General features: G+C 35.9%; 1 protein-coding gene across 2 annotated transcripts in view; it reads left to right on the top strand.

Annotated features, from left to right (window-relative positions):
- LOC121424534 overlaps positions 1 to 27,134 on the top strand; it is a 43,702-nt gene that overhangs the window by 5,902 nt on the left and 10,666 nt on the right. For both annotated transcript variants that reach the window (XM_041620250.1, XM_041620251.1), the window contains 12 exons: positions 3,867 to 4,507; positions 5,311 to 5,473; positions 6,504 to 6,631; positions 7,776 to 7,993; positions 8,455 to 8,673; positions 9,040 to 9,138; positions 9,861 to 10,046; positions 11,022 to 11,138; positions 13,433 to 13,576; positions 14,361 to 14,567; positions 16,064 to 16,219; positions 25,378 to 25,525. In XM_041620250.1, the coding sequence (XP_041476184.1) occupies positions 4,024 to 4,507; positions 5,311 to 5,473; positions 6,504 to 6,631; positions 7,776 to 7,993; positions 8,455 to 8,673; positions 9,040 to 9,138; positions 9,861 to 10,046; positions 11,022 to 11,138; positions 13,433 to 13,576; positions 14,361 to 14,567; positions 16,064 to 16,219; positions 25,378 to 25,525 (2,269 nt within the window). In that variant the 5' untranslated portion in view covers positions 3,867 to 4,023. The remainder of the gene's footprint in view (positions 1 to 3,866; positions 4,508 to 5,310; positions 5,474 to 6,503; positions 6,632 to 7,775; positions 7,994 to 8,454; positions 8,674 to 9,039; positions 9,139 to 9,860; positions 10,047 to 11,021; positions 11,139 to 13,432; positions 13,577 to 14,360; positions 14,568 to 16,063; positions 16,220 to 25,377; positions 25,526 to 27,134) is intronic.

Genomic DNA, 27,134 nt, shown 5'->3' with positions numbered 1-27,134 from the left:
TGTTGACCGATTTTGATTTTTTGCTTCCATCTGGTAGAGCTTCATGAGGTCCACCAATCTCTTTCACAGAATTTTGAAATTTTGACCAGAACAATTTTTATGCTAATTTATTCAAAATTAATTTATGCATATTTTTAAAATTTCACATAAAATGCTTCTTTATTTGTTTACCGATTTTGATTTTTTTTCTTCCATCTGGTAGAGCTTCATGAGGTTCACCAATCTTGTACACAGAATTTTGAAATTTTAACTACTTGTAGAACAATTTTTATGCTAATTTATTCAAAATTAATTTATTCATGTTTTAAAATTTCACATAAAATGCTTTTTCTTCTTCAATTGTTGACCGATTGTTACTTTTTTTCTTCTTCCATCTTGTAGAACTTATGAGGTTCACCAAACTTCTACACAGATTTTTGAAATTTTCAGTAGAAAATTACTGATGCTAATTTATGCAAAATTTATTCAGAAATCACAGAAAATGCCTCTTCTTCTTTATTTGTTGACAGATTCTAATATTTTTTCTTCCATCCGGTAGAACTTCATGAGGCCCACCAAACTTCTACACAGAATTTTGAAAATTTTCAGTAGAAAATTATTTATGCGAAATGTATTCATAAATCACAGAAAATTCCTTTTCTTCTTTATTTGTTGACAGAATTTGATTTTTTTCTTCCATCTGGTAGAGCTGCATGAGGTTCACCAAACTTGTACATAAAATTTTGAAATTTTGTCTGGAAAATTATTTATTCTAATTTATTCAGAAATCATAAAAAATGTTTTTTCTTCTTCATTTGTTGATTAATTTCAGTTTTGTTTGCTTTATACGATAGCTCGAGGTGGTGATACAAAATTTAAACATAGAATTTTGAAACTCATTGAATCTGCTATTCATATATTTTCAAAAGACATAACTCACAAAAATTGCTTACTTATTTGTTGATTGATTTTGGTTATTTTTGTTCCATCTGAGAGCTACATTAGGTTCACCAAGGTTCTACACAGAGTTAAGAAACTTTGACTAGATAATAATTAATACTTAATCCATATGAAATTTATTCATAGATCACAAAAAATGCTTCTATGTCATTTCTTCATCAATTTCAATTCTATATCCTCAATTTATGTCACCAATATAATTCACTACAGTGTCAACTGGGCTGAAATTAAAATTGTGTTAAATTGTCTTGCGAGATGCCGGATGAGCTCCACATCATTGATGTGCTAGTTTCTATTCCTTTTAATGTATCTCAACATGAAATTACAATATTTTTTGTCTCGGTCTGAGAAAAAAGTGTGCTGGACCAAATTCCAAAATGGCATCCCAAACCGCCCAAAATCACATTTTTGGCACAACTTCTTTATTTGGTGGTCTTTTTCCATGATTTTGGTGTCTATTCATATGTTTTTTGGGGCAGGCAATTTGTTTTTCCTAAAATTAGTACTTATAAACCATTATTTGTAGAGTTAAAAAGTGATTTTACCTAAATTTACTAATATATAGAACCCTTTTTTTTCAGCAAAAAAGTAGGTTTCATTGTCTTGTGGTTCTTGGATATTAAATGATGAGAGTTCATCAATGGCAAGCAGTTTCAAATATTTAGCTATATTTCTTTCATTCCTTTACTTTGGGTTTTACGGATATTTGCGAAATATACCAAATAAAGCAATGCCATTTATCATGCGCTATACATACTGCACTGCATAAATGTACATGTATGTACTTGCATTGACCACTCTGACATATAACATGGTCTGTATATAAACTATAGTGTCATAGAAATGAGCTCTTAGGTTTGGAATTAGGCCATGTTTATGCTTCCACTTTTCAGGCCAGAATCAGCGTTTCCAAACATGATTAGTCCAAAATACGGTTGCGTCCATGCTTACTTTCATTTAAACGCTGTTTCAAAACGCCGATTGTAAACTCACAAATTGGTGTGTTTATGTTGTTTGACCAGAATCAGGCTTTCTGGGGAAGTATAAACAGAACCATTGTAAACGTGTTTAAATGACGTCATTTGGTACATGCTTCCGGTGAGATGAAAATCCGCAGGCAAATACAGTCGTATTGCTCCATGTTATCTCCACGTAATAACAACAATCGGAAAAAACTTTCGAAAAAAGGCACGCCCAATTTGACCTCGCTTTACGATGCGAAGCCAGCTGGATATCATGATTTGCTCTGAAAAGTTAAGCATAAACAGCACTCCCAGAACCACGTTTACGATCGGCGTTTTGAATCGATGTTTGAAATCGCTGATTCTTTCCTCGCAATAGAAGTATAAACACACCCTTAGATGCCTAAGAAATTGAAGATATGTTTTGTCTCAGAAATTTAGGAACATGTTTTGTCAAATATGCTAATTCAGGGGGCGGAGAGAGGTAAATATAATTGAATATCTATCAACCCCACATTATGGCATACATTGCACCTGTAGCTATTCCAGGCCTGTTGCATAAAAGTTATCACACCATTAATGGTAACTTTGCCATCCAGTGGTAACTTGCATAGAATCCTTGATTCTGATTGGCTGTTGATCAGTGTTACCACAGTAGATACTTGACCCCATAAACATAGGTTTAGACACAACCAGTTAAAAACCCTCCAGAATTAAAAATACGGCTAAAAATGTGATGTTCGTATATATATGATATGTGATCTTTCTGTGCAAGTAATGTTACATCCCGTTACATCATGTATATCAGCTGACAAGCAATCAAATTCACAATCTAATAATTCGAAACCTCAGAAGCTCATTTCTATTACACTACGGATAATAAAGGCCTCGTTATACGTCATGGTGGTCAATATGCAGTGTAGTATGTACAGTACATTGTGTACCGTATAGCCCCAATGGATAAACAACATTTTCTTTTATTTGATAAGATATGTTTGATAAATATCTGTAAATCCCAATTAATAAAAGCAGTAGGTGAAGCTGCTGGCTACTGTTCAACTGGTAAAAAATATCAAAAGAATCACAAGACAATGATACCTACTTTTGGGATGAAATAAGGCTATAAAAAGTGGTAAATTTTAGTATGGTTTGATTAATTTTAGGAGAAACAAATTGCCTGCCCCCTATGAATAGACACCAAAACCAGAGAAAAAGATCACCAAATAAAGAAGTTGTGGCCCAAAATATGATTTTAGGGGGTTCTGGCGGCCATGCTGATTTTGGCTCGGCACAGTTTTTTCTCTGACCCCGAGACAAAAAAATATTGTCACAAAAAAAGTGCTGCCATAGTAAAACAACAAAAAAATCACCCATTTATAGCCTACGCCTACATGTATTTAAAATGATACCAAACTTGACATTGCTCCTTTGGTTTTGAAAATATTTTTAGGAATAACTCAAATCAACCAAAATATGTAACAGCAATACCCTTTTTGGTGGGTGACCTTATGTACACGTGGCCTTTTATTGAAGTTCCCTTTGGAAGGATGTTGCAAAGTTTTGAGTGTATGAAATAATTTTCTGACATGCAAGATGCGGGCGTTCTGTAATACAAGGCTGGTCAGTAATACACTCACTCACTATACTCATTTCTAGACTTGTCACACACACTCTGCAGGGGTCGCAGAATGGTTTTCAGAGTGGGGGGCTGACCATACAAAAAAATCACAATCATATGCTTACTTTTACGTTTTTGTACACGGTTTTGGAAGAAAAGTGGGGGGGGGGGGAGTGGACCTTCCTAATAGCAACACTGCCGTTTTTTTCTTCCATCTATGTTCATTGGGTGAGACCGAGTTCCATACTCCTATCATGCTAGCAAAACAAGTAGCAAAAAGTACAATTCAGTAATTGGGCCTATATCTGAATTACAACTTCTAATGTTTGTCTATTTTTATCATACAGAATAACAAATGGCAACATGAATTACATCAGTGCAAGATGACTTGATACTGTGTGTGAAGCATTTTGAATCATGGAAGGAAGTTAACCACAAACATTGCATGAAGGTGTCAGTGTGGGACTACACAAGAATCCTGCCTGTCACCCACAACCTGGCATCATGCAGCCTATGACTTTATGCACTACATGCCATGGCAGGAACATTGTGTTAGAGGATGACCACACAGCCACACGCTCCGGCGGCTCCAGCAATGGGATCGTGTTCAGTGCGCAGCCTCATCCCATCGGAGAGAAGGTTACGATGGAGATCCGAGCGGTTGGTGGCTCCTGGCCAGGGGCTCTCCGCTATGGCTTCACCAACAAGTCTCCAGGGACACTTCATGCTGACCAACTCCCTCCATTTGTGATGCCACATCTATCCTCACAACCAGGCTATTGGGCCAGGGGGTTGCACTCCCGGCATAACCAGGAGGGCAATATACTCTCATTTTATTTGACCAGAGATAGAGAGGTGTATTCTTTTGTGAACAATGAGAACATTACCACAGACAAACTTTCTCCTCAGGACATTGATGTGAACATGCCTGTGTGGGTCATCCTAGATGTTTATGGCACTACTACTAGTATAACAATCAGAGGAGAAGGTATAGTATAATACACCTCGTTCGGTACGTTCAATCTACTCCAGAATAGCCTAAGTTCAGAAACTTCAAAATGCTACCGCTTGCATTGTTTCTCTATCCACCAGGCGCACTCACATTACTCCTATTTTAAGATCCTTACATTGGCTCCCTGTAAAACAACGTATTATGTTCAATATTTTGTTAACTTTTCACTGTGTCCATGGCTCTACTCCACAGTACCTCATTTCACTGATCAAAAGTTATACCCCTTCAAGATCCTTATGTTCCTGTTCCAGTTCTCTTATTACACCCAAAGTTTCCAAAACTTGGGAGGAACGATCATTTATTTACTCATCCTCCAAGTTATGGAATAGCCTCCCTGAAAACAGTGATTGACTTCTGAAACTTTCAAACATTTTTCTTCAATTCTTCTTAATTTCCTAAAAAGTGCCTTGAGCACTCTACAGAGTGGATTTGGCGTGATATAATTCTAATTATTATTATTTTTAGTATTACTATTATTATTAAACCTTTAGTAGTTTTCCTAGTGTTCAGATAGGCTTAGGCAATCTTACCTACATGTACTTCTGTTAAGGGATGCTCCAGGCTGGAAATAATATGTTGTGAACAGATTTCTTGCAATTAGAACACTGACAATTTTATCAAAATTGGAAAAGAATTGCAGTGTTATGACTTTTATAGGTTTTCATAATTTTGGTGAAACATTTCAATACATGATCTTCATGATGCAATTGAGCAAGTTGATGTTTTTTGAAATAGTACTTGATCTAATACTGATTTATCATTTTATTTCTTTGTTGAAGGTGGAGCTCCATCTGAGATCCTATCCCGGGGTCCAGATGCTATGGAGGCCTTCAAGCAAGCAGCAACAAACGGGACCAAGCCTATATTCAGGACCAGACTCATGCTTGTGGGCCATGACCAAGTTGGCAAGACTAGCCTGAAGCGCTCACTTATGGGCCAAAGGTATATTATTGCTAGTAGCTTAGATCTTTGCTGTTATGGGCAAGAGAGGGTTGGCTGGAACATTCTCAGGACTTAATATAATACCTCTAATATTTTTTTTGAAAGTCAGGCTAAATTTTTAATCATTGGGATCTCCAAAAATGTTTATCATTTAGGATTACTCTAAAAATAGATTTTTGATGTGTAACACACCTTATTTTCAAAGTTTCTAGATGAGAATGCTGTGCAAACTTCACCATGGTTGTTCAAAAACATATAGATCTTAATAGATGAGGATGATTAATATCATAATACATCATCATCATCATCATCATCACCATCATCATCATTATCATTACCATCATCACCATCATTACCATCATCACCAAAACCGCCATCACCAAAACCATCATCATTACCACCATCGTCATCAGCTTCTTCACCATCGTCTTCAACTTCATCATCATTATTATCATAATCATCTTTATTATCATCTTCATCTACTTGAATTCCCAAAAGACAGAGCACATGACAATATGAAGCCCATGATCATGCATCAATACTAACATGGTAAGGGGCCAAGCTTTAAAGGAAATGAAACATGTGGATCAAGAAAGCTTGTGTGAAAACAGAAAAATAAAAAACAGATCAACGAAAGTTTGAGAAAAATTGGACAACTAATGAAAAAGTTAGGAGCATTTGAATATTGCGATCAATAATGGTATGGAGATCTTCTAATTGGCAATGCAATGAAGATTTGTGAACAACTTTCCATTACTTAAGTATATATTTCACTTAAACTGCCTCTTTTATCACATCTATCAGTAGATCATTTATTATTTGTATAGGATGGCATGTAATAAAGATTTTCAAACAATACATCATGGATAAAGTGTTTGTATCACGATAAGTACTTGTTACATGATTTACCAACTCTCATGTCAGATTGCGAAGCTTGGCATACCATTGTTGATTCAGTCTTGGATGCATCTAATTTGTAGTGTAGTGTATATAAAGAAAAACATGCATCATATGCCTACTTCATTCCCAGATACAACTCTGAAGAGGTCAGCACGGATGGGATTGATACAAAGGATACATGTGAAATCAATACCCACAATGCAACAGGTTGGAAGAAACAAACAGGGCTACAAGATGAGACATCAAAAAACAGTCATGGTAAGTAAATCTTTTTAATCCTAGATAGTTTTTCATCTCAGAATTGTGCTTGAAAAAGCATTTTTGGGGAGGTTGAACTCAATAGTAATATTCAAGCTGTTTGTGCAAAAAAGTGAAATAAATGAACAAGCTTTGAAACTTTGAAAATCTCTATTTTAGATAGGATATTTCAGATCAAGATATGTGAACCCCCCCCTCAGATCTTGGCAGCTGATTGCGTGGTCGCCGTGAAAATTTGCACGCACGCAAAGCGTGCAAATTGTAAAATTTTCAACAAATCAATTTTTCATATTTTTTATTGATTATGCAAATTAAAAAAAAGTGAAAATGAAAAATGAAATGGAAATCCATAATTTATTGTTCGAAATAGACATGAAATTAAATACTCTGAAAATTTACTTTGCCCAATTGATCGTGGGCCTGGCAGCCGCTGTGCAGCGCCAGATCGGCGAGGCTCTATCCCTGTAATCATTGAACGCCAAACAGGGAAGCAGCAACTCCCATTTTAACGTCTTTTGGTCTGACGCGGCCAAAGATTGAACCCCCGACCTTCCGGTTGTGGGACGGACGCTCTACCAACTGAGCCAACACACCAGTTCAAATAAGCATATTAAATTTGCTATAAATTTGTTTTTTTTTGTTTTTGCCTTTAACTCACTTTATATAGCCAGTAGAATGCCAATTTTTGGTGAGAGTGTCAATTTTTACATTTCTAACAAATATTGACAAAATATGATTAATTTCTTATGTATTTTATTGTTTTCAAATTCTTATTTATTTCTTAGTTTTTTATTGTTTTTCCAATGAACTTTGTCGGAGACCCTTTTGCGATCATAAATAGCATAAAATAAATCCATTTAAACCAACAAAAGTAAAAATAATCATGCATTATTGATTTTTGGTTGAAAAACACAATTCACAGAATCACGATTTTGAGCAATTTTTGGTCTTAATTGACATGCACTTACAAAATGTCTCGTAATTTTTTAACCGTGTACCTGGGGGTTGCAAATTTGATCTAAAAAATGTGCAAGACTTGAAAGTAAAAATTCAGCGAGCGACGCGGACAAACAAAATTGGCGCAACGGCATAGTGATGAAATTTGTTAGATAAGGGTTAAATACAGTTTCTTTTTAACTTTCAGATGATTCATCAAGTCTGCAGGATAGTTACACACAAGCGTTGGCCCTCAATATAGCCAGGGTCCTGTGGAAGAAGAAGATATCCCAGGAAGAAAAGGTCAAGAGGTCAAGTCCCATCATCCTACCGGAGGATTCATCTCAAAGTAAAGAAGATTCCAAGGATGATGTGTGGATCACTAGTGCCACTGATAGTAGTAGTGACAATGCGTCTGATGATCAGGTATGGTTGAAGCTGTGTTTAAAGAAAAATACCAGTTGTAGTAATGATTTCAAGATGAGTTCATACAGAATCCATTAAAATAACCACCAAAGTATCTGTATGTATGAAAAAAAAGATTGCCAAAGGACTCTGGAAGAAATCTTGTAATATCTAAAGCAGCAAAACAAGCCTTGCATTCCAGCCAAATGACAAAAATATGTTGAATGTGCCAGAACATTTGTACATGTAAGTAAGAGGGAAGTGAAGCAACCAGGGTGAATTTTAAAAAATATTCCTTTAAAGTATTTGGCATCCATATTTGCTTCATTTTTAATTTTCTGTGAAGCCAATAGGTTTTGAAAAGTTCACAGGAAGGATGTTAACTGCCCTCTGTTCCAACAGCTTTGGTTCACTTGTAGTTGTTATCCTGCATAATAAGAACCATCATAGTGATTAAATCTTTAAATCTTTAATTGGAGCAGACTGATGTAGAGGCTGAACAGCTTGAGGATCTGGCCAAGTCACTGGATGAAGTGACCTTTAACCTTGTGACCTCCCAGGTTGAAAGACTTCTCAAGGAAGCAGAGGATGGCAAGACTGATCTCCTTGAAGACATGGAAACACATCAAGATGAATCCAAAAAAATTATCTTGAATATATGGGACTTTGCTGGACAAGCAGTCTATTACACTACCCATCAGGTAACATGTTTGTTGAATCTATTTGAACATTCTGGATATCTTTTGCAGGTCTTAAATTCTGACCACATGTTTTAAGAAGTGGAATTTGTAAAGTTAAGTGGTGTTTCTCGATTGAGTTTACTCATAATTGCATTACTATTGTTCCTTCCTAAATTTGTACCACTTTATTGTTGTATACAGTATGGGTGAAAAGACATTCCACAAAAAATTGCATTTCAGATAACTTTAACTGCAGTACTGTTGATAAGTGGAATTCAAAACATTTAGTTTAAGGTAGCAATGTTAGTATTTGACATGATGGCATCAATATGGACAGGTTTTTGTTCAGTTTTGTGAAATTAAGTGTATTTTTCTTTTTTATTCCAGGTCTTTCTTTCATCTAGAGCAGTTTATATTTTAGTTTTCAATCTAACCCATGATCTTGATGGTTCAGCACAGACACAGATTCGAAGAGGAAACGATGCAGTAAGAAATGCTAATTTTCTTGTTTTATGGTTATTTTTGTCATGCCATAACTATTTCAATTTTCTTGTTTTATAGCAGAATGACACATTCTCGATGAGGAATGAAAAAATATCAATAGATTCAATTCAATTCATTTATTCAATTCCAATAAAACTTACACATATCATACAATTGTGTAAAAAACTGGAGCAGTGAAAAATTCAAAATATAGTATTGAAATATGATATACAATATAAAGAGAACACATCATTATTGGAATAGGGCGGTCATAAAAAACCAGGAGGAATTGTCTGGATAACCACCCTTGATAACATAGTATAGAATTAGATTAAATCAATTTATAAATCATATTTAAGTAAAGAAAATTTATGAATAGGTAGGGGCATATATTGGATATGCTATTTTAAGTGTGTTCAGCAGTGGATGTAAATGTGAATAATTTGATTTAAGAATAAAGATGAAATCATTAATGGCAAAATGTGGCTATATTGAAGCGAAATGCTGGTTGGAAATGGATTTAGTAATATTGGTCATTTCTTTCACAATATAATAAAACTAGAAAATAAGATAATAATTCAGATCAGCAGATGAATTTGTTACTAGAGAGCTGTTATCAATCTAAAGGATCAGTTTTATATTCATGCAGTCTCACAGATATGACTGCAGGTTTAAAAAGGATAGAATATCAATATTTGATGAAATCATCTTTCTACTTCATACAGATGGAATACACAGAGAGTGAATTCAGCAACCTTGATTTTATGGATTATTGGATGCACTCAATCCATGCACATACGGCTGAGAATAGGAAGAATTCATTGGCTAATACTATGCTAGCTCCTCCTATCATTGTGGTTGGAACACACAGGGCTAGCCTTAGCACAGATCTAGTAGAACAAGCTAGGATGGTGAGTTATACATTCAAATTTAACATTCTATGGAATGTAGTAAATTGTAATAAGAATGCAAAGGCAGTCTGGTGATTGAAACAACAACTATTTTCATGTATATAGAAAAACTGTAATGTGATATTTAAATAGTGAAGAAAGATAATTTGAAAACCAAACAGCATATTTGAAGAAAATGTTACTATCCCTGCTGGAATTTTATGGAAACTTATCTCACAGTGTGTTCATATTGTGGAATGTGTGAATTTGTGATTTAGACTCTTAAAATGCTCTATTTTAACAGTTTACCAATGATTTCACATGGTCCATGCTGTGAACAAACCATGGAACACATTCATTAATGTTAAACTCTATGCACATTTTGATAAATCAGCTTAATATGATTTGAATGCCGAACAGTTTTCTATAAAAAAATTGTATACAGGACACAAATTTTAGGGGAATTAAAGCACAAATGAGTTTGACTCCTTTGGATCACATCCCACCGCTGCCACCAATAAAGCAAAGCTGCACAGGAAATGGGACAGACCGTCTCAGGTGGTGCAATATATTAACACTTACAGATCTTTACCAACAATAAACAGGAATTATATTTTTCCCACCATATTTTCATGACCAGCATGTAGCACTGCTCCATTCTGTATTGTTTCTTTTTACCATGTATAATGTCATCTATACTTGTATCATGATTTGTTCAAATAAATAATAATAATACATATTCATATAGTATTGACTTACCTTCAGGAAAAAACACATATATATATAAATCCCAAGCTAGTTGGGAAAATATGAGGCCAGTATGTGACTAGAAAATATCTAGAAATATCTGTATCTCTTGCAGGAACCACCTGTCAATAATTTTATTATCATCACCTGTTAACTCCCATTAGGCGCATTTAATTTAGATTTATTCCTAACGACTAGATCTATATGGTATATTTTGAATATTTTTGTATTGTGAATTGTTTGATACAGGTTGAAGAGAAGTTTATACGGATACGACAGAGTCTTGTTAGCAAGCCATATTATCCTCACATCATTCCTACATTCTATGCAGTGGAGAATAACATTGATAATGGAGATGATGAACAGGTATTGGCAGCTTTGTATTTGAACTAAAGATGAATTTCAACCCTGCATGCAAAAGCAGGATGTTGAAAGGCGTGTCGTACATAGATTTTTACATAGTGCTGCAAGTCATGCGGCATGTTCAGGTTCGGTTTGGCAATTTTTTCTGAACTTTGGTTCAGTTTGGGGTTCGGCAATGTATGCCAAATTAAATTATTAACATACAAAATAAAGGACCGCCAACCCTTCGCCAGTTTGTCGCAACAAAAGTCTGTCACATATTTATAATACTTTTTTTCTAAAAATAATTATAAAAATTGTTGCATGACTTTATTTTAGATATTATTTTTCTGTAAACAATAAGAGTCATTTCTACTTTCATTTTCAAATTGAATAAAAAATATTGAAAACAAGTGAATGAGGATAGAAAGAGAATTTCAAAGAACAGAATATTTTTTTTCAGGATTATTTCATGTAGATATGATAATGATCAGTTACAACGTCATTGCAAATGCAGCTTCTTCGATCCAAAAGTGTTGATCGGGAATGTTGAAATAGTTGACAAACAGCATCCACTCCACTGCTATTGTACTGGTAAAATTTATATTCCATTGAATATGAAATGTTTTAGAAAGTCCATATTTTCTGAAAAGGGGTTTCATCTTGTCAATCAATAACTCTAAGAAGATAAAATGTCAGTCCATTCTTGGTCCTGAAAGATCGACTCTTCATGACTTCAAACACATATCCAACACAAAAATGAGTACATGGGACTGTACTAAGCATTTTAGTATTGTGAAATAACTCAGTGTTGATCTTCAGAAACAAGAGGGCTTAAAAATTTATCTTGTCATTTTCATTAATTGACCAGATTAAACCACTTTTAGAAAATATTGACAGTGAAAAAATATTTCAAATTCGGAATATGAATTTTACCAGTATAATAGCAGCTGAGAGCAGGTTTGGACTTCCTATTTCATCTTCCCATATCAACTATATCTGGAACGTAATCAGGGAACAAGAGTTGATTTGCTTTGATATTTTTTTTATCTTTCTGGTTTTTTAAGATTCAATTTCTACCCTAATTCCTCCATCTTTTAATTAATTTATTTATTTTTCAGAAAGTGAAATATGTACTTTACTGTTACATGTACTTTGTCAGTCACAATGAAGGAATCTGTTTTGTCTTTTTCTTTTATTAAATACAAAACGAATGATGATTACAGTCATTATAGATTATGGCTATATGTAATTCAATCACACTTTATACCAAGTTTAGCTTCAAATGTCCTCTCATTTTATGAAGAAAAGAATATATTCATGTTCATGAAAAATTCTTAAATTGAATCAAAGACAAGACCAAAGCTTTCAAAGTGGATTATGAAAATAGTTTGCATGAATTCTTATTGTGCACAATCACTAACCAATAAAAATGTCTGTTATTTTATACTTTAAATCTATTGAGTCCTTTCTTTATATGTAAGTCAATATTACCTGGGAAAATCAATGTGCTGAATTTTTGTTTTACCAAACCACTGAACCAGGTCCATTTTGGAAGTGCCAAGTTTGGCGTACTTCCGTTCGGTTTTGCGGTTCGGCTACAACACTCTTTCTATATTTGATATTTAACACCATCCGTCAACAAATATATACTGTATCTTGGCCTTCTTTTATTACTCTGTGATGTAGACATTACATTTTATGTATTATATATATATATATAAATGTATACAGTATATATATATAGTAAATAGTGGTAGTAAAATACGAGCTGTGATTGGCTGGATTTGTACCACGTGACCTCCCTTCAAAAAGTTATATTGTACATATGTACAATATAACTTTCGATTTTTGGATGGCAAAATCCATGATGGGGGGCTTAAATTGAGGGATCTATTTACTATAATAGATAGTGAACGTTCTATCATACAATATTACTGGACTATATGAACTCCAAATATAAAATTATCCCTCGTGCAAGCCTATTTCACCTCGACCTTCGGCCTCGGTGAAATAAACCTGCACTCGGGATAATTTTATATTTGTCGTACATATAATCCAGTATATTGTACAATAGATTGTACACTATTTATATAATATATATATATATATATATATATGTATATATATATATATATACATACATATATATATGTGCATGTATAAGTGTAAAATGATCAGATAACATCACATTTTTTTCATTCAAAATCGACGGTTTCTTGATGGGTAAAGGGGGGTCAAAAGGGGACTGATATTGGAAAATGTTAGGCATATATATACCCATGATTAACTCCTCTTTTTTCTTGCTACTATGCCAGGTTGTAAAGCTTCGTAAGCATGTAGAAGATATTGCCAGCCAAGAGCCTTACATGGGAGAACACATACCACTGAAGTGGATACGATTTCAGCAGAAGATAGCAGACTTGGTTTCTCAGGGTATAAACTACATGTCATTAGATAATGTGAGTAATCATAACATGAAAAATCTATCCATGAAAATCCATATTTTATTGTTTGAAATAGACATGAAATACTCCGAAAATTTGCGTTGCCCAATTGATCGTGGGCCTGGCAGCCGCTGTGCAGCTCCAGATCGACGAGGCTCTATCCCTTTAATAGTTGATCGCCAAACAGGGTAGCAGCAACTCTCCAATCTTTTAAAGTCTTTTGGTCTGGCGCGGCCAGGGTTTGAACCCCCGACCTTCCGGTTGTGAGACAGATGCTCTACCAACTGAGCCAACACACCAGTCATGTGTATATGTTGAATGAAAGAAGTGTACATCATGTATATGGAAATAATAAAAAAAAAATCTTAGTCTAGAAATGAGAAATGAAGAGTATATTGTCCTAAAAATTACATGTAGAAGACTGCACACTCAAATTCAAAGCCTTTACTTTTTTGACCATTTATTACCTATTATGTTATTGTAATATATTGAAGATTTTAAGATTATTATCTTTTGAAGTTCTTGAAATGGTGGCATTTATTAGCATGCAAGAATTTCTGAAGACATTTTGAACCTGTTATTGGTCGTGAAGTTTAGAGTTTATTACATGAAATGTGAACCTGGTCTTGGTTGATAATATGTTATAAAACATCTTATATTTGTTGGGGTTTGTGAGATAATTGTCAGTCTTTGTTTTAAAGTAAACTTGAATGTTTCCTTCGGTAGGAAATATGAGATGTCAAAACCACATACTACTGAGAAAGGTTTAACCCTGCTTTTGTTTTCTTGTTGCATACAGATGAGCGAGGTTGGATCCTCCGTAGGAATCAGTTCTGAAGCTGGCCTTCAGACAATGCTTCAGTTCTATCATGATCTTGGGATCATCATCTATTACGGTGGAACTGGGGCTACAGATACATCCCTTAGGAATACAGTCATACTCAATCCACAGTGGTTGGTTGATATCTTTGGAAGGATCATCGCTGTCAAGGATGTCAATGATAAGGTCTGACTCTCCTATTGCTTAGAATTCTCTTGTTTGTGTATTTAACTTTCATTATCAATTTGATTAAGTATTATAACGATAAATGATTACTGTATTGGTATCGGTATACTTTTGGAGGATTTACTTCATTTTCCATTTAAACCATAACCCTAATATTCCCTCACATTACAGCTTTATCGTGAAGAATGTTGATAGGGGCCCATAATGTTCCCTTCCCTTTTTGGGTTATGCTATGTTTATTTATGCTGGTTCTTTTCTGTAGACTCTCCATCCAAAGATTTATCTTACTCCTATTTTTTTCTTCTCCCTATCAAACCAAAACTCAAGGGCCGTATTCTGAAGTCAGGTTTAACTTAGACGCAGGTTTAACCCTAAAAAGACTGGGGGGCTGATTCAGCCCCCCTCAACATTTTTCGCAATAAATCCGCCGCGCAAAATTTTTTGACCGCGTCGCTCGCCGACTTTTTACTTTCAAGTCTCGCGCAACTTTTGAGACCAAAATTGTGACCCCCGGGTACGCGGTTCCAAAATTACGCAACATTTCGTAAGTGCATGCAGACCCAAAATTACTCAAAAACCTGAATTTGTGTACAAATCCAATGCAAATATTGTTCTTTGCCAAAATTCATAAATGTATCATTATTTTTCCTTTTACTGCTTAAAATCAATTAATTTTATCTTGTTTATGGTCAAAATAAAGTCCCCGACAATTTCCATTGAAAAAACAATAAAAAACAAAAAGTCGAAAAACAAAGAAATACATAAGAAATTTAGAAAACAATAGAATACATAAGAAAATAAATGTGATTTTGAATTTTTTTATATCAATTTGTTCAGATGCCTATCTGGAGTATGTGAAACAAAAATTAGCATTTCAGGGGCATTATTTTATTAATTACAGCAAACTTATTATTTTACGCATAAATTAGCATAATTAATGAGACATGAGATTTTTTGCAGAATTTGATGTTATAGTTTTGTAGATAATGCCATGGGTAACGCGTGTGCCAATTTTCGTCGCGATCGCGCGATCGACGGCCGAGATCATAAGGGGGGGCTGAATCAGCCCCCCCCCCCCGTCTTCTTAGGCGTTGAAATAGCCCAGTCTATTTGGGGTTAAAGTTGTGGTTTAAGTATGGATAGCCAATTGTCACATAAATCACTAACAGTAGAGGCATCATATTTCAGCTCATTTGGCTCTCAAATCATTCATAATTGTACTAGGAAGTATAAATAGATGATTGTCTTCACCATCATTGAATCAGGAAAGAGCAAAGTAAACATAAGAAACATACAACTTAATGACAATTTTGACAATTATTGCTTCCCATAATTTTAGCACAGAGTTAGACCATGGTCTAAGTTAAACTTGACTTCAGAATTCGAGCCTCAGCCTTTTCTACAATTAATATGACCCATCAACTTCAACTTTGTAATCATTGTATTTCTCCTTGCAGATTTAAATAGTTTATTTTATGTTCTTTATTCTTGTTTAGTTACTGCTGGATGCTTGGACTAAGCTTGATGAGTATGGTATTCTACAAGACCAACTTCTGGACCATATGTGGCATGATGTGATAGACCAGAAGCAAGTCCTGGTGGGTCTCATGGAAAAGTTTGATCTGTTATGCGAACGGCAGACCACAAATGAGGTAGGCTGCAGATAATGTGCCATTGATGGCCTATATTAACTATTAATGGGCAAATCATCTTGAGAAATTCTGATTATAACAACCATTTTATTTTCAACCCTTTCCACGTTTACTTCACACCAATACACCCTCAGTGCCGTGCGAACTTCGCATTTCACGCTCAGACAATCATTGCATTGTTTCCTAAAGGTTCATGGCCCAGCCTTTAAGAGTTAAAGGGTCTGTGCTCTTCACTAGAAGATGTCTGGGATTCAGGAAAACTGAAATCTGAAATGGGTTTGTGATGAAGAAAAGTGTGTATTGTTTGGCCTTTTAATACTTTTGGATACTGTCTGGTCATATGCAATTCTCCTCATCTACACTCACTCTATAGCATTTTTGTTTGTTGTTTGAACAAAGTTCTGCAGAGACCTAGTGATCACTGTTCCTGTAGGTCTGTTAGTCTGTTACAAAACTGTTCGCTCTTTTTCAACCAGCTCTCATTTTGTTTATTTCTACATTTACATAAATTATGTTCCTACTTGGTATATAAGATCATTGGATAATACCACATGTGTGTCCATGAGGATGATGGGGTCAAAGGTCATCTAGGGGTAAAAAGGTCAGATGATATGAGGTCAGGTCCATCATTTTTCTTGTCGATACACATATGAAAGTTAGTGGTTTAAAATCCAGCCATGGCCCTTGTGCCCCTGAGCATTCATATCTTGGAAATAATTCTAGAGGTCAGTCCAAGATGTAGATAATCATATTTGTACAACACATGGATAGATCCTTGACAGCTGATTGGATGAAAGCGTGTCACATGACATTCAGAGGAATCAGCTATAGCACGCTAAGATATGCTAGCCGTGCTATAGTCGACTATAGCACGCTGAAGTAAATGAGCCAGCACCGCAAGATCCCTGGGCACACTGAACGCATGGACATGCCCCGTACTCGTTTAGTGAATTAACGGTATACACGCGTAATCACGTTTTCGTATCTCTGACCGATGTAAGTAGCACTGCGCACACACGTTTTTAAGCTGAACACAATGCACGTACGTACGTTGCTAAGCAAATTATTCCAAGGGTACGGCTGCTTACCTTCTTGATATCCTTCTGGATCTCATTCATTCACAAATTGGACTTCATGGATCTATGACTTCATGGATCTATGTTGAAAGTACTTGACTCTCTTGGGATTACTGGAGTAAATCTACTGACGTACAAAAGACAACATTGTAAGCAAAATAAGATCTAACGCGCGTTAGTCATAGACTAGACCTGTTTAGATCTAGCCTATCTAGATCTAGTCTTAAGTGTAAGCTTTCGGTGTTGTATAAAACAAATTTTCAATGTTGTATTCGTGCTACGTTTCGAATATTACATTAGTTGCAAGTTGAAACAGTCTATTCAACTTGCACACTCGTGCAATATTTGTATACTGTTTGACACAGATCTGTAAAGTACCGAGGCTGCGTTTATGCGACCTCAACCCAGAATCATGATTTGAATCACGATTTGAATCATGATTCAAATCAGCAACATGAATCACGATCCGACAGAATCAGCGTTTATACGACCATCTTTCTAACGCTGTTTCTCCCTGAATTCGGGCCGATCCAGTGCGCATCACAGTGCGCAGTTTGACCCAGAAAGTATAGGTCAACATTTTCGCGCGTGTTTCTAACTTCACGTCGGCTGCTAGATTTTTGCTGCCGCCGGAGCTAACGCGCGATCGTTTGTGCAAGTGCAACGTTTACTCGGCTTCCGAAAAATAAATCTTTTACTTCCAGAATTCTGTGTATTGTACCTCGTATTGTTTTTGTTTACTTGTATTAAATCTTGTCGGTTCATCGAAAATGGTGTTCGGTAGCCGTAGTACTGGGCACGAATTCTGTTAATTTTGTCTCGACAGGCGGTGCCACATCTCCGTTGAAATCCCTCCCTCGCAAGCGCCGCTGAAAGGGACTCGTAGATCGTCTTATTTCTGTGAATCCCGGTAAGGGATGCTTGTGCTTCAGGCTGAGCCCAAAGCACAAGCAGAGCCCTGAGTTCGTCGTCAGTCCAATTTGTGCCTTTTGATGAAAACAATGAAATATACAAATGACGCTACAGTACAACCCGGGGGTACAATACACAGAATGATAATTCCTAAATGCACGTGACAATTGGCATATACCGGTACGCGTAGTACACTGGCAATACTGCTACACGAAAATTAACCTGCACGAAACACAGCGCGCGCCTTTGAGTCGAACCCGGAAGAAGCACGACACAATGACGTCATAGAATCATAAATGCCTCTAGCATTGATCAGCAGAGACAGCGCATCAAATATGATAGGTCCTTTCTCCTACTGTCTAATCCTTCCTGGTCGCATCTACCTCTCGCGAGAATTGAACATGATCTTAGTAGACTTATCTACAGGACTCCGAGGAATAGGAAGTTGGTTGATGAACATACATGGAGAACAGTTAAGGACTTAGGCATCAAAGCGAGACAACGTGGGATAAGGGGTGGACAGAGAAAACAGCGGTTCATCGAAAGAGTGTCAGCATGGCAGACGTGTCATGGGACTCACCATGGCCAGAGAGGAGTCAACATGAACAATCTTCAGTTCATCAAATCAGTTGATACAAGTTCTCGATTGTCTTTACATCTCATGAACTCTCGATCTGTTCGCAACAAATCGTTTGAAATCTATGACTATGCTATTGATGAAGATATGGATATATTAGCCATCACAGAGACTTGGTTGTCTGAGGATGACCCAGCAATCATTCAGGAAATTAAGCCGTCCGGATACTCCTTCTTGAACATTCCGCGTGACACTGACCCACACGGAGGCATCGGGATCCTGTATAAGACGCAGCTTAATTTGAGATTGATGAAACCAGACTTTCCATCTGTAACGTTTGAGTCAGCACATGTGGTTGTTGAGGGTAAGGGACTTCACTTGTTTGTGATATACAGACCACCTCCATCTGCAGTGAATGGCTTTACTACAAAAGCTTTTCTTGATGAAATTGATGAGTTCTTCGGGAAGTGTGCCATGCTAAGTGGTCGCACCATCATCGTTGGCGACTTCAATATCCATGTTGATCAACCAGATCTTCCTGTAAGTCGGCAATTTCTTGATTTCATCAGTGCATCGGGATTCCAACAACACATCTTAGTTCCAACCCACGACAAAGGACATACACTGGACTTAGTTATTTCTCGTTGTATTGATAACATGGTTCATAACTGTATGGTTCTTGACAAAACCTTATCAGATCACTTTGTTGTAAGTTGTACTCTTGATTTAGAGAAGGTGCATGCGAATACAACTGCAATCACATCAAGGAATTATCGCTGCATTGATCAAGAGTGTTTTAGTAAAGATCTTGAATTGGGCCTTCAAACTATATCACAATTAAATGATGTTCATGAGCAGGTTGATATCTTCAATCAGACTGTCTGCAGTGTTCTTGATCGATACTGTCCAGTTTCAGTTCGGATGAGAAAGGATAGACCATGTGGAGCATGGTATGATGAAGATATCCACTTGCTTAAGAGAAAGAAAAGAAAGTCTGAGAGGAGATGGCGACAGTCATGTCTAGGGACTGATCGCAATCTTTTTCTCTTTGCAAAGAATGAATTGAATAATGCTATAATTAGATCAAGGAGTAGTTATTTCACTAATCTGCTCCTTGAAGCTAATTGTAAAACCATGTATGCTACAATACACTCACTTCTTGGATCATCAAGAAAGATCCTTCCTTACAGTAATGATCAGCTTGAGTTAGCAAACCGTTTTTCTAAGTTCTTTGACGATAAAATTTCTAAGATACGGACTGTTCTGGATGATAAGGAGCGTAGTCTTCAAACTCCTATCAACTGTAGTTTGGTTCAGGCAATGGAGGAACATCAATATGAAAATGGGTTATCTATGTTTGTTGATGTTTCTTCATCTGATGTCAAAAAAATTATTGCTAAATCAGCAAACAAGTGCTGTTCTTTAGACCCATTACCAACATGGCTACTTAAAGAAAACATTGATGTATTTGTACCCAGTATTGTGATACTGATAAATTCTTCTCTAAGAAGTGGTGTGTTCCCTGACAAGTTCAAAGAAGCTATTGTGTCACCCTGTCTCAAGAAATCCGGCTTAGATTCTTTTGAGTTAGGGAACTATAGGCCTGTCTCAAATCTCGCATTTCTGTCAAAGGTTCTTGAGACAGTTGTGTCGCGACAATTGGTGGCGCATCTGGATCGTTGTGGTCTGCATGAAAGGTTACAATCTGCTTATAAAGCAAATCACAGTACAGAATCGGCTTTACTTCGGGTCAAGCATGATTTGTTGTTAGCAATGGACAACCGTCAAGGTGTTATTATAATAATAATAATAATAATAACAATATTTATAAAGCGCAACATATCCATCTCTAAGAGATGCTCAAGGCGCATACAAATAACAAATAACAAAAGAAAAATTAACAAACTAAACATAAGAATAAGAACTAGACTGTAAACTGCTGGTATGATTTAGCAGTATGCATTAAGCATCAGGTGAGTTTTAAGTGCTGCCTTAAATGTAGAAAGAGTATTAGCTGTCTGAATAGATAGCGGTAACCTATTCCACAAAAAAGGTGCAGCAGATGAAAATGCTCTATCCCCCCAACTTCGTTTAGTACGTATTTCTTTGAGCCTTACATTATTTGAAGAACGCAAACCAGAACGACCTGAGCAATGGGTTAACAGAAGCGATGAAATGTAATCAGGAGCTAGATTATTTTGTGCACGATAGGTTAAGAGGAGAATTTTGTAGATTACACGCTGTTGAACAGGGAGCCAGTGGAGGGATTTTAGGATAGGAGTGATACGTGAGGATCTTCTTGATTTGGTCACAAGGCGAGCAGCAGTATTTTGGACTTTTTGCAGTCTGTTAACTTGGTTGGCGGGTAAACGAAAGAGTAAAGAATTGCAATTGTCAAGATGTGAGGTAACGAAAGCATGTACCAACTGTTGGGTGGATTGAGGTGAGAGATATTGTCTAATTGTACGGATATTTCGAAGATTACAATTAGCTAATTTCACACAATTCGAAACGTGAGACTCAAATGACATGGCAGAATCAAATAGTACTCCAAGATTCTTAGCCTGATGTACAGAAGTTACACGGGCAGAGCCAACTTGGACATGAGATATATGAACTTTACTAAGCTGTATTCTGTTACCAAATAAAATGAATTCTGTCTTTGCATCATTTAGTTTCAAGTGACTCTCAATCATCCAGTTCCTTATATCAGCTATACAGTTTTCCAGTTTTTGTACATTTTCATCTATTTCCGTTTGAACTGGTCTGCAAGTGAAATAAAGTTGTAGGTCATCCGCATACATATGATAACTGACACCATGTCTCTGTACAATATATTGAATGGGTAGTGTGTAAATATTAAAAAGTTGCGGACCGAGAACAGATCCCTGCGGGACCGAAAAATCTATACTTACTGAGGAAGAGTGAGCATCATGTATACAAACTTCTTGTGATCTATGACAAAGATAAGACTCAAACCACCTTAAAACTATACCACTTAGACCTATTTCTTTCAATCTATAAGACAAAATGCGATGATTAACACCGGTCATGCTTGACCTGAAGTCGGCCTTTGACACCATTGATCACACTGTGTTGTTGCGTCGATTGCAATCTGACTTCTTTTTGTCCGGTACAGTACTTAATTGGTTTCAGTCATATTTAGATGGCCGCTCTTTTAGAGTATCAATTGGTAACCATTTATCTCATACAGTTAATTTGCAATACGGTGTTCCGCAGGGTTCTGTACTGGGGCCTCTGCTTTTTACTTTGTATTTACGACCACTTGGGGACATTCTGAGGAACAATGGTGTTGAATTTCATTTATATGCTGATGATGTTCAGTTATACTATTCTTTTGATCCCAAATCTCAAACTAGTTTTCGCAATGCCATTTCCTTGATTGAGAAATGTGTTCAGGAAATTAATGAATGGATGATAAGAAATAAGTTACTATTAAATTAGGAGTGGGCTATAAATAGGTGATTTTTTGTTTTACTGTGGGAACAGTTTTTTTGTGTTCCTTTTACCTTATCTCAACATGAAATGACAATATTTTTTTTCTCGGGTCCGACAAAAAAGTGTGCCGGGCCTAAATCCAAAATGGCCGCCCAAACCCCCCAAAATCAAAGTTTTGGCCACAACTTCTTTATTTGGTGGTCTTTTTCTCTGGTTTTGGTGTCTATTCATATGTTTTAGGGGAAAGGCAATTTGTTTTTTCTATAATTAGCACTTGTAAACCATTATTTGTAGAGTTAAAAGGTAATTATACCTAAATTTTCCAATTTTTATAGCCTTTTTTCAGCCAAATGTAGGTTTTATCATCCTGGAGTTCTTGGATATTAGATGGTACGAGGTCAACAATAGCAAGCAGCTTCATAGAGCTATATTGCTTTATATTCCTCTACTATGGGTTTTACGGATATTTGTGAAATATATCTTATTAAATAAAAAATGTTAATTATCAATAGGGGCAATACAGTATATATATACAATGTAATGTTACTGTACATACTACACTGCCACTGGCCACCATGACATATGACAAGGCCTGTATATAAACTATAGTGTCATAGAAGTACATTGTAAGCTCTTAAGGTTTAAAATTAGATTGGGAATAGTGAATTTGATTGCTTGTCAGCTGATGTACATGATGAAACCAGCAACGTAAATTGCACATAAAATATCACATATCATATACGTACATCACATAGCTACATATGTAGCCATATCTTCTTTATGTGGAGGCTTTTTTACCTGGTTGTGGTGTCTAACTGGCCTATGTTTATGGGGTCAGGTAACTATATAATCATGGTAACGTTGATCAACAGCCAATCAGAGCCAAGGATTCCATGTAAGTTACCATTAAGTTAACATAATGGTAAATTTTTATGCACGGGGCCCAGAATATCTACAGTGTAAATGCCATGATGTGGGGTTAATTACCTTTCTCCGCCCCCTGAATGTATTTGACAAAACATGTCCTCAGTTTCTGAGACAAAATATATCTTCAATTTCTAATGCATCTAATTCTAAACCTAAGAGCTCATTTCTACATGTATAACACTATAGTTTATCATGCCTTGTCATGGTGGCCAATGCACTTATGCAGTGCAATATGTACAGTACATTGTATACTGTATAGCCCCTATGGATAATTAACATTTTTTTTATTTTAGATATATTTCACAAATATCCGTAAAACCCATAGTAGAGGAATAAAAGTGATATAGCTCTATGAAGCTGCTTGCTATTGTTGACCTCGTACCATTTAATATCCAAGAACCCAGGACGATAAAATCTACTTATTGGCTGAAAAAAGGCTATAAAAATTGAAAAATTTAGGTATAATTACCTTTTAACTCTACAAATAATGGCTTAAAAGTACTAATTATAGGAAAAACAAATTGCCTGCTCCCAAATACATATGAATAGACACCAAAACCAAAGAAAAAGACCACCAAATAAAGAAGTTGTGGCCAAAACTGTGATTTTGGGTGGTTTTGGCGGCCATTTTGGATTTTGGCCCGGCACACTTTTTTCTCGGACCCGAGACAAAAAATATTGTCATTTCATGTTGAGATACATTACAAGGAATAAAAAAAAACTGTTCCCATATTGAAATTACAAAAAAAGTATTTTTGACCCATGTATAGCCCACTCCTAATTAAATGAACAAAAAACAGAGTCTCTTTTGATAATTTCTCCAAAACTTAGGCACTATTTATCTGACCGTGTTCATTTGTTAATTGGTGATGCTATCATTGAACCTGCCGAATCTGCCAGAACTTTAGGTGTTCAATTTGATTCGTCACTGACGATGACTCATCAAATAAATTCCCTATGTAAAACACTTAATTTTCATTTATACAATATATCTAGGGTCAGGAAAATGTTGACGTATGAGACTTGCCATCATGCAGTTCGCTCACTGGTTTTAAGCCGTCTGGATAATGCAAATTCTCTTTTGATTAATATTAATGTTTCCGACTTAGATAGACTACAACGAATTCAGAATCGTGCAGCTCGTATTATTTCAATGGCTAGAAAATATGATCATGTGTCTCCTTTGTTCAAAGAACTTCATTGGTTACCGGTAAGAAAGAGAATTACATATAAGATTGCATTGCTTGTTTACATGTCCATGAATAACCTAACACCACAATACATATCATGTCTGTTTTCCCCAGTTCAACAAAGTCAATATTCATTACGTTCTAGAACAGACCCTTTTCTTTTACAAGTCCCAAGAATGAAGTCCAAGAAAGGTCAACAATGCATAGGTTTCACAGGTCCCAGTATTTGGAATAATCTCCCTATCAACATCCGCTCATGTCCTTCACTGCAATTATTCAAAAACAAACTAAAGACCTATTTATTTTCTTTGTAATATCCATTTGATTAATATTGTTAGCACTTGGAGAGCAGAATATTCAACATAATTATAATATGATACTGTAAAGCGCTTTGAGCATGTTTACATGGAAAAGCGCTATATAAATATTAAATGTATGTATGTATGTATGTATTCAAATCACGATATCGTTTATACGACCTTTTTCGTTCGTGATTCTACAGAAACGTCTTTCCAAATGCCCCTTTTTCCGTGTTTCTTGTTTGTGATTTGAAAGACGTTTATTTCTACTTTGAACTAAACTCAATCGTGATTCTGCAGAATCGTGATTTGAATCATGATTCTAGGGTAAAAAAGTGTCGAATAAACACACCCCAAGACACACACAAACACAGACAATCCTTCAGTCTGTTTGAAAATATCTGTTTTGGCTCTGTCTTGTTGAAAAGGGGAAAGATATTTAAACAGGCTCTAAGTTGTTGGATTATTCAAGAAATCGTCAGAAAATGATAATTTGCTGATAAGCTCCTCATTTGCTGATTATCACTGTTTTCAGGAAAATATTGTTCCCAAACAGTACACCAATGGTGTACCGTACAGTAAACCACTTCCACAAGGCATAGCTAGTTGTGATGAACCCTCTGTGTTCAAGAATTATGAGTTTGATTTTATGGAAATACATTGGGCAGTATGATATAGTTGAGATGTATTCTTTTGTTTTTACTTCTATTGTCTTCAGGTACCAAGTCTACATGATCCATCCCAAGCTGTTGAGAGAAGTTACTATGTGCCTTCAAGATTACGTGAATGTCCTGATCAAGAGGATCTAATGGCTGAAACTAATGCATCTGTGGCCTTCTATATTACTTTCAATGGCTTTCTTCCTGGTCAGTATGAAATGAAAGTTTTGTTAAAAATGGAAGAAAAAAATCTTTCTATGTTTATATGCTTTGAATATGAATTGCATACCTAGATTGTACAATTACCTGTGGAGAGATTTATAAGTACTTTTTAGCTCATCCAGCCCAAAGGGCCAAATCGGCTTATGGCGTGGCGTGGCGTCCGTCGTCCGTCCACAGTTTCAAAATGCTACTTCTTCGCCATTTCAAGTCCGATTTCAATTCTGTTTGCTTTATATGATAACACTAAGTAGGGGATTCAAAACTTCTACACAGAATTTTGAAATTTATTAATTATGCTAATTAATGTGCATTTTTCAAAATTCACCAAAAATGCTTCTTCTTTATTTGTTGACCGATTGTAAAGTTTTTGCTTCCATCTGGTAGAGCTTCATGAGGTTCACTAAACTTCTACACAGAATTTTGAAATTTTGACCAGAACAATTTTTATGCTAATTTATGCAAATTTTGAAAAATTCACATAAAATGTTTTTTCTTCTTTATTTGTGGGAGAGTCAAAAGGGGCCTAAGCTTTCGATCCTAGCAGAATCTTCTTTGGAGGCAAAATGACAAACATATAAGGTGGAACAACCATGATATAGACCACAGACATTTAACAGCAACACTGGAACAAGGAGACAAAAGGGGCATTAGTGAGAAGAGATGACCAATCAGGTCAATGAAGGGCATGAAAGAAAAGGAGTAGGCAGAGACACAAAGGGAAGTTAATGTGAGTAAGGCCAAAGAAAGACCTCAAGCCAAGAGGGATTAAGATAATGAGGCAGGCAACATCAAACAGGATCTGGAACAAAACAGTGATAGAGGGTATGAGAAAGATATGAATAGCAAGAGAATTAGTGAGAGGTGGGTCAAACAGGTAACAAAGAAAGGCAAAATAAACTAGTGCATAAGAGTGGGGAAAAAGGGAAAGAGAAGGGAACAACTGATAATGTGCAAAAGACATAAGTATGTATGATAGAGCAAAAAACAAACTAAGAGAAGAAAGTAAGTGTAAAAATAAATCTGTAAGTATAAAAGTATATAAATATATCTAAATGAAAATAATATATATACAAATGGTGTAACTGATATTGTAATCCGCTGGGTGTGAGGGGAAAAAACAGAAGACTATATAGTAGAAAAAAAACAAAAAAACCCTGTATATATGGAATGGAAGAAATTGCCTAAAAGGGGGGGGGGGTGGGGGGCGTATTGAAAAAAAATAACCACTAAACATAGTAAACATGAAAAAAAGCAAAATAAATAAGTGGTAAATCTAAGAGGTGAAGGGAGAGAAAAAAAAATTAAATATAAAATAAATGTTATATCGCCTGAATAAGGGAGGAAAAATAGGAGCTGAGCTTGTATGAGATATGGGAGGAAAGTAGAGGCAGAAACTAAAATGTAACTAATCTAAAAGAGCTGAGGAAAAAAAACATATGTGTATACAAATGGAAAGTGGATAAGAAGGATAAATCAGTCGTTCCCCTCTTGGATGTTCAGGCCATGAGGTTGGATGGTGCGAAGTCGTCTCATCCAGAACTTCTCTCTGCTAGTACGGACTGAGTCAGGACGGGTACCTAAAGATTCGATGCCC

The sequence above is a fragment of the Lytechinus variegatus genome, chromosome 11, assembly GCF_018143015.1.
Source record: "Lytechinus variegatus isolate NC3 chromosome 11, Lvar_3.0, whole genome shotgun sequence".
NCBI classification, from domain to species: Eukaryota; Metazoa; Echinodermata; class Echinoidea; order Temnopleuroida; family Toxopneustidae; genus Lytechinus; species Lytechinus variegatus.
This window is presented reverse-complemented; position numbering and strand designations above follow the sequence as displayed.